Source organism: Bufo bufo, chromosome 3 (assembly GCF_905171765.1).
Source record: "Bufo bufo chromosome 3, aBufBuf1.1, whole genome shotgun sequence".
Taxonomy (NCBI): Eukaryota; Metazoa; Chordata; class Amphibia; order Anura; family Bufonidae; genus Bufo; species Bufo bufo.
The window spans coordinates 18,979,424-18,992,144 of NC_053391.1; the positions used below are offsets into that span (position 1 = coordinate 18,979,424).

General features: G+C 40.4%; 1 protein-coding gene and 1 pseudogene across 1 annotated transcript; one reads left to right on the plus strand and one right to left on the minus strand.

The window, feature by feature from the left end:
- Positions 1-3,426: 3,426 nt before the first annotated feature.
- Positions 3,427-4,701, minus strand: LOC120993546 (gastrula zinc finger protein XlCGF26.1-like). Its single transcript, XM_040422027.1, has one exon. It carries the CDS (start codon positions 4,699-4,701, stop codon positions 3,427-3,429), a length of 1,275 nt encoding a protein of 424 aa, XP_040277961.1.
- Positions 4,702-5,819: 1,118 nt separating this feature from the next.
- On the plus strand, positions 5,820-5,917 carry LOC120996712 (annotated as a pseudogene).
- The last annotated feature ends 6,804 nt before the right edge of the window (positions 5,918-12,721 follow it).

Below are 12,721 nucleotides of genomic sequence, written 5' to 3' on the forward strand. Positions count from 1 at the left end.
TCTTCTGTTGATCTTCAGCTGGTGGACAGATGGCCTTAAGTTCTCCTGCAAAATGTCTTGATAAACTTGGGAATTCATTTTTCCTTCGATAATAACAATCCGTCCAGGCCCTGATGCAGCAAAACAGCCCCAAACCATGATGCCCCCACCACCATACTTCACAGTTGGGATGAGGTTTTGATGTTGGTGTGCTGTGCTTCCTTTCTCCACACATAGTGTTTGTTTCTTCCAAACAACTCAACTTTGGTTTCATCTGTCCACAGAATATTTTGCCAGTACTGCTGTGGAACATCCAGGTGCTCTTGTGCAAACTGTAAACGTGCAGCAATGTTTTTTTTTGGACAGCAGTGGCTTCCTCTGTGGTATCCTCCCATGAAATCCATTCTTGTTTAGTGTTTTATGTATCGTAGATTCGCTAACAGGGATGTTAGAATATGCCAGAGACTTTTGTAAGTCTTTAGCTGACACTCTAGGATTCTTCACCTCATTAAGCAGTCTGCGCTGGGCTCTTGCAGTCATCTTTACAGGACGGCCACTCCTAGGGAGAGTAGCAGCAGTGCTGAATTTTCTCCATTTATAGACAATTTGTCATACCGTGGACTGATGAACAGCAAGGCTTTTGGAGATACTTTTATAACCCTTTCCAGCTTTATGTCAACAATTTTTAATCGTAGGTCTTCTGAGAGCTCTTTTGTGCAAGGCATCATTCACATCAGGCAATGCTTCTTGTGAAAATCAAACCCAAAACTGGTGTGTGTTTTTTATAGGGCAGGGCAGCTGTAACCAACACCTCCAATCTCATCTCATTGATTGGACACCAGTTGGCTGACACCTCACTCCAATTAGCTCTTGAAGATGTCATTAGTCTAGGGGTTCACATACTTTTTCCACCTGCACTGTGAATGTTTACATGGTGTGTTCAATAAAAACATGGTAACATTTAATTCTTTGTGTGTTATTAGTTTAAGCAGACTGTGATTGTCTATTGTTGTGACTTAGATGAAGATCAGATCACATTTTATGACCAATTTGTGCAGAAATCCATATCATTCCAAAGGGTTCACATACTTTTTCTTGCAACTGTATAGGATAGCTGCCTTACATCTGGTGGCATTAGAGTCAGAGCATCTTTAGAGCTCATTTGCATCCCTTTTCTCCTAGAATTCCAGGAGCATGTATGGCCCTTAAGTCTCCTCACGCTGATTAAAGGCGCTCGCTCCCTAAGGAGAGATTGTACCCTTCGTTTTTTGTTCTTTTTCTCAGCTGATGTAGTTGTTTTTACATTGCGAACTGTATCTCCCACCTACACATGACAATTGTGACTGGGTTTGGCAATCTAATAGAGAACGTATGGTTTCTTAGAAGTTTTACTTTCCTTGTTTATTCTGTTTTATTAGAGTGACATGTCATTACTTGCTTCTGATGTACTGACGCATCTTTGCACTCTATGGATCTATGTAGCACTGTAAATTTTATATGGCATTACAGGGAGATCACTAATAAGGGGAGGCAACTTTGGAGGTTACTTTTAAAGGGGTTGTCTTACTTCAGCAAAGAGAATTTAGCATGTAGAGACAGTTAATACAAGACACTTACTAATAGATTGTTATTATCGATATTGCTTCCTTTGCTGGCTGGATTAATTTTTTCATTGCATTATATACTGATTGTTTCCATGGTTACGACCACCCTGCAATCCATCAGCGGTGGTCATGCTTGCACACTATAGAAAAAAGCACCAGCATATGTGCGCCTCCAGGTTACTAGCCAACAGCATGGTACCAATCAAACCGTCACCTCATCCCGCAAAATATGAGATCTTACCTAAGAAAATCGCTAAAATATAAAAACTATAGCTCTCAGAAAATAAAGACATTAAAAAATTATTTAAAAAAAAATGCTATTGTGTAAAACTTAAGAAAAAGTATACATATTATGTATTGCAACGTCAGTATGGATCTGCACTATAATGTCTCATGATCTAACCTCTCAGGTGAACACTGTAAAAATAAGTAAATAAAAACAACCAATTTTTTGGTCACCTTGCCCCATAAAGTGTAATAATGAATGATCAAAAAAAATAAAATATAATAATAATCATATGTACCCAAAAATGGTAGCAATAAAACTGTCAACTCTTCCTGCAAAAAATGAGCCCCTGCACAAGACAATCAACAGAAAAATAAAAAAATATGGCGTTTAGAAAATGGAAACACAAAAAGTTATTTTTTTCAAAAATGCTTTATTATGTAAAACTGAAACAAACAAAAAAGTAGACATATTTGATGTAATCTCATCCATATCAACCTGCTGTATAAAAATAACACATGATCTACCCTGTCAGATGAATGTTGTAAAAAGTAAAAACTAAAAACATTGCCAAAACTGGCACCTTATCCCATAGTTTCCAAAATGGGACACTTTTTGGGAGTTTCTACTGTAAGGGACTTCAAATGGGACATGGTATCTAAAAACCAGTCCAGTAAAATCTGCTTTCCAAAAACCATATGGCTCTCCTTTTCTACTGCACCCTGCCATGTGCCCTTACATCAGTTTACAACCACATGGTATTAATGTAAACCGCAGAATTAGAATAATAATATTAAGTTTAGTGTGGCTGTTAGCCCTCGATGTGTTAAAAAAGTAGATTAAAATGGAAAATCTGCCAAATCTCCATTTTCCTTTAATTATTGTGGAACACCTAAAATGTTAACGTTTATAAAATCAATTTTTAGCAACTTGAGCTTGTATAGCTTCTAAAATGGGGTCATTCATGGCGGGTTTCCACTATGTAAGCCCCACACAGTGACTTCAGAACAGAACTGGTCCTTAAAAAATTTGACTGGAAATTTTCTTAATATTTTCAAAAATTCTAAACCTTCTCACACCCTAAAAAAATAAAATGACATTACCAAAATGATGCCCACATGAAGTAGATATATGGGGAATGTTAATTAATGAATATTTTATGAGGCATTACTGTCTTAAAAGCAGAGAGATTAAAATTTAGAAAACTGAATTTTCGCTAATTTTTGTAAACTTTGATTTTTTTTAATAAATCAAAGGTAAACCATATGGACTCAATTTTACCATTAACATTTAGTACAATGTGTCACGAGAAAACAATCTCAGAATGGCTTGAATAAGTAAAAGCGTTCCAAAGTTATTACCATATAAAGTGACATGTCAGATTTTCAAAATTAGGCCTGGTCAGGAAGGGGGTAAATGGCCCAGTATGGAAGTGGTTAAGGGGGTGAGCCACTGTGAAGGTCACTGTTAAGGCAGCGGGATACTCTGGAGGTCATTGTTCAGGGAGTGGGGTACTGTAGAGATCACTGTTAAGGAAGTGAGCTACTCCGTCATAAGAGCTTTCAGACATCTCACTAGACTTGATCTATAACTAAAAAATTTCCTACATTCTGAATATTAAAATGGCTTTTCTCCTGTGTGACTTCCCAGGTGTCTCAGAAGATTTGATTTCTCAGTAAAACACTTTTCACATTCAGTACATGAATATGGTTTCTCCCCTGTGTGAGTTCTCAGATGTCTCACAAGACTTGATTTCACAGTAAAACACCTTTCACATTCAGTACATGAATATGGCTTCACTCCTGTGTGAATTCTCTGATGTATGTCAAAATATGTTTTTTGACTGAAACACTTCTCACATTCAGGACATTGAAATGGCTTCTCTCCTATGTGAATGCTCTGATGTTTCATAAGACTTGATTTCGCAGTAAAAGATTTCCCACATTCTGGACATAAAAATGGCTTCACTCCCGTGTGAATTCTCTGATGCACCTCAAGACTTGATTTCGTACTAAAACACTGCCCACATTCAGGACATGAAAATGGTTTCTCTCCTGTGTGAATTCTCTGATGTTCCTCAAACCGTGATTTTCTATTAAAACACTTCCCACATTCAGAACATGAAAATGGCTTCTCTCCTGTGTGAATTTTTTGATGTTCCTTAAATCTTGATTTTGTACTAAAACACTTCCCACATTCAGAACATGAAAATGGCTTCTCTAATGTGTGAATTCTCTGATGTTCCTCAAATCTTGATTTTCTAATAAAACACTTCCCACATTCAGAACATGAAAATGGCTTCTCTCCTGTGTGAATCATCTGATGTTTCACAAGACTTGATTTCACATTAAAATATTTCCCACATTCTGAACATGAAAATGGCTTCTCTCCTGTGTGAATTCTCTGATGCACCTCAAGACTTGATTTTCTACTAAAACACTTCCCACATTCAGAACATGAAAATGGATTCTCCCCTGTGTGAATTCGGAGATGTTCAACAAGACAAGCTTTGTCAATAAAATATTTTTCGCATTCTGAACATGAATATGGCTTCTCTCCAGTATGAGTTCTCAGGTGTATCTTAAGATGCTGTTGACTGTTAAACCACTTCCCACATTCCGAACATAAAAATGGCTTCTCTCCTGTGTGACTTCTCATATGTAGTTCTAGATGATCTTTACGCTTAAACAACTCCCCACATTCCTGACATGAAAATGGCTTTTCTCCTGTGTGAATTCTGAGATGTCGAAGAAGACTTGATTTCACAGTAAAAGTTTTCTCACATTCTGAACATGAATAAGGCTTCTCTCCTGTGGAATTTCTCTGATGTTGAGCAAAACTTGATAACACATTAAACATTTTCTCTTTCTGAACATGAAAATGTTTGTTCATCTTTCTGAATTTCTTTGTGCACAGAAAGATTACATTTATTTTTCAAATCTCTCCCATATTCAGAACTAGCAGACATCTCACCCAGATTATGTCCAGTTGGGTTATTGCCAAGCTGTGATTGATTATATGATTCTATGTTTTGAGTTACAATTAGATGACCTTGGGAGCCTTTCATCCAATCTTCTCCTGGAAAATAAAAAATACAATTTATAAGATAAAAAGGTTCTCTTTTTCCTAATTACACACAAATTTTAAATATAACAGTAACACAGATAAAAATGTTTTAAAGTTAAAAATACTAATTGCTAATAAGAAATAAAATGCATTGATTAAGAGAAATCTGTCAGCAAACTCGGTTTAACACACGCAGAAGAATAATTGGCAGCAGCCACCTGGCATTGATCGCTAAAGTTATGCTTACTCTGCACCAATATCTTTTTTTATGGCAGTTTTATTGATTGATTAATTAGTTATTACATACTGTAGAAATTATTCTCTTGTACTAGGTTCACAACTTTACATTTGTCTGCAAATTTCATATACAATTTCTTGGCCTAAGGCTCCTGCTTCCCAACTGTCTAACACCCAAACTCCAGCAGAACAACAATATATCAGTGGTTGCAGATGTTGGGAGAAATTTATCAAACCCTGCACTTTTTTTTTTGTTTTATTTAAAGAAAAAATTCCAAACAAAAAAAACACAAAATTGAGATTTGAAAACCACAAAATTGAGATTTGAAGCTGTTTGCAGTTAGTTGTTAGAAAATGTGACTTCGCTCTTTTTGATCAGTTTTGAAAAATAAATGGAAAGCAACTACCATAGCGGCAGACCATGTGACTGCTATGGGGCTCAGAGTAAGAGGGGTCCCAGTCTTAGTTGGGATCATCTCCTCTTCTACTGGTGGTGAAGGAACAACTTTTAGCAAATGAAGCAGGGGAAAAAGGGACCAAGGGTCATTGACAACGTTTTAGACAGAAATCTGGAGTATCATTTCTAGACAAGAGCGTTATGTTTAAAGATGAGCTAAATTTATCAAACAATGTATGACATTTGAGATGTTTGGTGCAAAGTACTCCAACGCCGACTCAAGGAAAACTGAATTTAAATATGACCGTCTTCCACTTCTCTGCCTTTTGGCTAAGATCAAGTGTGGTATCTGTTCATATCAGTCCCGGTGATACGGTACACTATAATGGGTGGAGCAGAGAACCATATGGAGGACCCTAGGGAGTACACCTTTGGCCATTAGTGCCGATGATAGGTAACCAAAGGCCTCCGGATAGAAACCATGGGCCTAGATGTTTGAAAGCTTGAGGTGCAGAAGTGCCCCAGGAGTGGTGACCCTGGGGTGCCTGAAATAAATGAGGGTGGGAGCCCACTGAGTGATGGCACATTTGCACATACTTCACTTTCTTCCATTTTGAGAATGCTCACATCTATCTTTACCAACTTTATGGCTTGGCATAAGAAGAGGAATTTATTATTCTGGTGGAATGTCCAGGCTGTAACTGGCACATTTGCTTATTTATTTTATTATGTTTACTTTCCATATTTTGTTTTTCACTAGGACTTTTCATGGTTGCTTATGGGTATTCCTCCCTGATGTCTGGGGGGGGGGGGGCATCTGGTTCCTCACCCCCTGCAAAATCCCTTGGCCTCTTTTTGCTCTTGGACAACACCAGGGGTGACAGTTAGATGGAAGCTAGAACAATATTGGTGCTTCTCCAGCTTTAGTTGAGGGATGGCCACTAGTCCCAGACCCTTGCAGGAGCATTCTGGCCCAGAGAGACTGGGATTGATTAATTGGGGGCCCCTTCTCTTATGGAGAGGACCTGCGATGGACCATGACCTTGTGCACATTTTTGTGAGGCAAGCAACACAATTTTGATGCACGGGTGTAGAAAGCACATATCTCGGGCTTTAATAAAAAATTAGTAAAAAAAAAAAAAGGATTAAGCAGACCTGCCTCAGCCTTCTCTCTGCTCTACTTGTTAGTGATCCTCATCCTCCATACAACTGGTGAAATCTTAGTTAGGAACGGAGCTCATAAAGAAATTGCAGAAGTGTGGAGTGGATGGCGGCTCACAGACTGCCATTATAAATAATGAGGGATCGGGTAATGGATTTATAATAAAGTAATATTTAAGTATTCTCAATAATTTTATTAATTTTGGACGATGAGGAGTTACAGATTGGTGCATGGATCCCAACAGCCCCTAGAGACTGGTACATGGACCCAATGGCACTGATGTTGTAGGGGAGAACACCAAAAGACAACAAGGAAGGGAAAAGATGCTAGGCCTCGCCGCTAGGGAAGGAAAAGGGTCACCACCTATAAAACCCTGCTCCTGGCCCTAACTCCTATCCGTATGGGCACCTCTTGATGGTAGAGATGCCCATACACAGGAACCTAGAAAACCCTGGTGGCCCTCAGATGCCCTAATGGTAATGACAGGGCAGAGACAACCCGCTCCTTACCTGGTAGAGGAACCAGCATCTCGCTGAGGCCTAGTAAACAACAAAAGGAGGGGGGGGGAATACAAAACACAACAAGTGGAACACTTAACTTCCGAGGCTGATGGATGATGGACGAACAGGACTTCACCAAGAACCACCCTCCAGCTCTTCCAAAAACCAAATGAAGCTATCCAGAGCAAGGAGTGATGGGTAAAGTCAGACTAAATAGGGGGAGGTAAAGGTCACATGATCCACACCTGAACAGGAGGTGTGGACATACCAGCAACACACAAAGTGAAACCAAAAGAGGCTGTCAGATCACTAATGTGCAGATAATCTTTCAGACCTTCTCAAACCTGTCACCGGTGTGACACCCAATGGGGACAACTACTATAGGTGGAGAAATGAGGCTTTGAAATATAATGTTGCACTAGAAAATCAGTACAACCTGTTTTCTACATTTGGTTATTTACGCCATTTTATATCAGATTGGTCTAGTGCCAGGATGGAATCTAAATCAATTAATAATAATAACCATGAAGCCCATTTTGTCATTTACTTTTTACCTTAGTTTTATATAATTCCAAATTGGGAGATTATCCTTCAGTAGCTCCTGTTCTTAATAATTCATTTAAATAAAAAGGCAACATTTTGGGCTGCTTTCTGGTCATTTTTAAATATAATGTCCAATTGTTGATTTTGGGAATACAGTATATACACTGTTATGGGTGCTTTCTGAATGGAGACCTTCATTATAAAACTATATACAGATACCCATAGTGGTGCTGGAAATAAAAGTATCTACTGTAAAAACAGGTGAACAAGCCAGACAATATATTATAGATTATCCCTATTACTAAGCCTCTTTCCATCTATTTGTAATTTGGTGTGATCCAGTGATGGCAGTCAGGATCGGTGATTGTCTGTGTTCCCGGCACAGTTGCAAGAAAAAGTATGTGAACCCTTTGGAACGATATGGATTTCTGCACAAATTGGTCATAAAATGTGATCTGATCATCTAAGTCAGTCTGCTTAACCACCTCAGCCCCCAGTGCTTAAACACCCTGAAAGACCAGGCCACTTTTTACACTTCTGACCTACACTACTTTCACCATTTATTGCTCGGTCATGCAACTTACCACCCAAATGAATTTTACCTCCTTTTCTTCTCACTAATAGAGCTTTCATTTGGTGGTATTTCATTGCTGCTGACATTTTTACTTTTTTTGTTATTAATCGAAATTTAACGATTTTTTTGCAAAAAAATGACATTTTTCACTTTCAGTTGTAAAATTTTGCAAAAAAAAATACATCCATATATAAATTTTGCTCTAAATTTATTGTTCTACATGTCTTTGATAAAAAAAAAATGTTTGGGTAAAAAAAAAATGGTTTGGGTAAAAGTTATAGCGTTTACAAACTATGGTACAAAAATGTGAATTTCCGCTTTTTGAAGCAGCTCTGACTTTCTGAGCACCTGTCATGTTTCCTGAGGTTCTACAATGCCCAGACAGTACAAATACCCCACAAATGACCCCATTTCGGAAAGTACACACCCTAAGGTATTCGCTGATGGGCATAGTGAGTTCATAGAACTTTTTATTTTTTGTCACAAGTTAGCGGAAAATGATGATTTTTTTTAATTTTTTTTTTCTTACAAAGTCTCATTTTCCACTAACTTGTGACAAAAAATGGGGTCACTTGTGGGGTAGTTATACTGCCCTGGCATTCTAGGGGCCCAAATGTGTGGTAAGGAGTTTGAAATCAAATTCTGTAAAAAATGACGAGTGAAATCCGAAAGGTGCTCTTTGGAATATGGGCCCCTTTGCCCACCTAGGCTGCAAAAAAGTGTCACACATGTGGTATCTCCGTATTCAGGAGAAGTTGGGGAATGTGTTTTGGGGTGTCATTTTACATATACCCATGCTGGGTGAGATAAATATCTTGGTCAAATGCCAACTTTGTATAAAAAAAATGGGAAAAGTTGTCTTTTGCCAAGATATTTCTCTCACCCAGCATGGGTATATGTAAAATGACACCCCAAAACACATTCCCCAACTTCTCCTGAGTACGGAGATACCACATGTGTGGCACTTTTTTGCAGCCTAGATGCGCAAAGGGGCCCACATTCCTTTTATGAGGGCATTTTTAGACATTTGGATTCCGTGAGTTCATGTGAGATTTTATTTTTTGACACAAGTTAGTGGAATATGAGAGTTTGTAAGAAAAAAATAATAATTTCCGCTAACTTGGGCCAAAAAAATGTCTGAATGGAGCCTTACAGGGGGGTGATCAATGACAGGGGGGTGATCAATGACAGGGGGGTAATCAATGACAGGGGGGTAATCAATGACAGGGGGGTAATCAATGACAGGGGGGTGATCAATGACAGGGGGGTGATCAATGACAGGGGGGTGATCAATGACAGGGGGGTGATCAGGGAGTCTATATGGGGTGATCACCACAGTCATTGATCACGCCCCTGTAAGGCTCCATTCAAACGTCCGTATGATTTTTACGGATCCGATCAGTCTATCAGTGGATCCGTAAAAATCATGCGGACATCTGAATGGAGCTTTACAGGGGTGTGATCAATGACAGGGGGGGTAATCAATGACAGGGGGGTGATCAGGGAGTCTATATGGGGTGATCAGGGGCTAATAAGTGACGGGGGGGGTGTAGTGTAGTGTGGTGGTGCTTGGTGCTACTTTACAGATATACCTGTGTCCTCTGGTTGTCGATCCAAACAAAGGGGACCACCAGAGGACCAGGTAGCAGGTATATTAGACGCTGTTATCAAAACAGCGTCTAATATACCTGTTAGGGGTTAAAAAAAACACATCTCCAGCCTGCCAGCGAACGATCGCCGCTGGCAGGCTGGAGATCAACTCTCTTACCTTCCGTTCCTGTGAGCGCGCGCCTGTGTGCGCGCGTTCACAGGAAATCTCGGCCATCGCGAGATGACGCATATATGCGTGACTCTGCGCAGGGCTGCCACCTCCGGAACGCGAATCTGCGTTAGGCGGTCCGGAGGTGGTTAAACTAATAACACAAAGAATTAAATGTTACCATGTTTTTATTGAACACACCATGTAAACATTCACAGTGCAGGTTGAAAAAGTATGTGAACCCCTAGACTAATGACATCTCCAAGAGCCAATTGGAGTGAAGTGTCAGCCAACTGGAGTCCAATCAATGATGAGATTGGAGGAGTTGGTTACAGCTCCCCTGTAGAGTTGAGCGGACACCTGGATGTTCGGGTTCGGCCGAACTTCGGAAAAAAGTTTCAGTTCGGGACCCAAACCCCATTGAAGTCAATGGGAACCCGAACTTTTGAGCACTAAAATGGCTGTAAAAATGTCATAGAAAGGGCTAGAGGGCTTCAAAATGTGGTAAAGAGCATGGCAAGTGCTCTGCAAACAAATGTGGATAGGGAAATTACTTTAAATAACATAAAATAGGTAAAAAAATAAAAATAAATCTGGATCTAGGAGGACAAGGTCCACATGGAGTAGGAGGTTGAGGAGGTGGTGTAGATAGAAGAGAAGGAGGTAGCCTACACTGCTTTTTGGTTTTAAATTTTATTTTTAAAATTAGGGTACACCCCAAAACATTGGGAAATATAACCTGTGATAACTACCTCCAGTCATGCTAAACACACGTTCAGACAATACACTGGCTGCAGGGCAGGCCAGCACCTCCAAGGGGTAAAGGGCAAGCTCAGGCCATGTGCCCAATTTGGAGACCCAGAAGTTGCAGGGGCTGACCCCTGTCAGTCAGTTCGTGTAGGCGTGTGCACACTTACCGCCCCACCATGTTGCACGTCCCCGTGATGTTCACGATCCAATTTGATATCTGCTCTATCAACTTTCGATGTTCATTTATGCACCTACCATGGTGATCACGGGTGGCGGGGAAATCAGGGTTCCAGGCCATTGAGGGAGCGTGAGAAAAAGACCAAATTTAAGGGAGCTAAATGTATAAAAAAAAAAATTGGGATAGAGCATAAATGTGTGAAACGCTATTGAGGCGCAAATGTGAGACAAATTACAGAAGCCCAAATATGGGCCAAAAGAGTCAAGCGGAATTGTGAGAAAAGCTATTGAGGCGGAAATGTTGGCCAAAAGAGTATAGCGGAAATGTGGGACAAAGTATTGAAGCTTAAATGTGGTACAACTTGTTTAAGTTTAAGCATTGAATAAAAGGAGGTGGCGCGCATCAATTAAAGAAGCATTTCCGAAATGTTATTCCCCGTCACCTATGCAGAGCAGGGGTTTATTCACATCTAAAATTGTATAATGTCAACCCAGGAATGTAACAGAAAAATTACTGAAATTAATTAACCTGTCTACTTGGTAGAGCAGGGGTCTATGACAGAAAACAATTGTTTATTGTCACCCGAAAATGTAAACTAAAAATTGAAATTTATTAAGCTGTCAACTATGTAGAGGAGGGGTATATTACACCCAAAAATTGGTTAATTTCACCAGAAAATGTAAATAACAAAAGTAGTGAAATGATAAAATAAATTTTATTTTTAATTTTTTTTATGAGGTTGAGTTCCATATGGAGTAGGAGTTTGAGGAGGCGGTGGAGTACGTAAAAGCGGCGGTGGAGGACGAGATAGCCAACACAGGTTTTTGGTTTTAATTTAATAAAATTAAGGTACACTCCAAAAGAGTGTGAAATATCCAAAATACAAACATAAGCAATTGCACTGCAGTATAACAATGGCTGGTTAGTGCCGGTATACATGTCTATTCTGCACAAGGTACGGACAAGTCCTGAGGGATCCATGCCTGGTTCATTTTAATGAAAGTGAGCTTGTCCACATTGGCTGTGGACAGGCAGCTGCGCTTGTCTGTGATGACGCCACATGCCGTGCTAAACACACGTTTAGATAATACACTGGCTGAACGGCAGGCCAGCTCCTCCAAGGCGTAAAGGGCAAGCTCAGGCCATGTGCCCAATTTGGAGACCCAGAAGTTGAAGGGGGCAGACCCGTCATTCAGTAAGTGTAGGCGTGTGTACACATACTGCTCCACCATGTTGGTGAAATGCTGCCTCCTGCCAAGACGTTCCATATCAGCTGGTGGTGCTGGTTGTTGTGCCGTGCTGACAAAGCTTTTCCACATTTCGGCCATGCTAACCCTGCCTTCTGAGGTGCTGGTGGTGCCCCAGCTGCTTTGGCGACCTCTTCCTCGTCCTCTGCCTTCGCCTTGTGCTTCCACTGTGCCCCCGATGTGAGGTGGGAATGCCACCAGCAGCACATCTACCAGCGTGTGCTTGTACTCGCGCATCTTACGATCATGCTCCAGTGACGGAATTAAGGACGGTACATTGTCCTTGTAACGGGGATCCAGCAGCGTGGCCACCCAATAATCAGCACAAGTTAGAATGTGGGCAACTCTGCAGTCGTTGCGGAGACACTGCAGCATATAATTGCTCATGTGTGCAAGACTGCCCAGAGGCAACGAAAAGCTGTCCTTTGTGGGAGGTGTATCGTCTGTGTCCTCTGTATCCCCCCCCATCCACGCACAAATGATGGCCATGAGCTGGTCT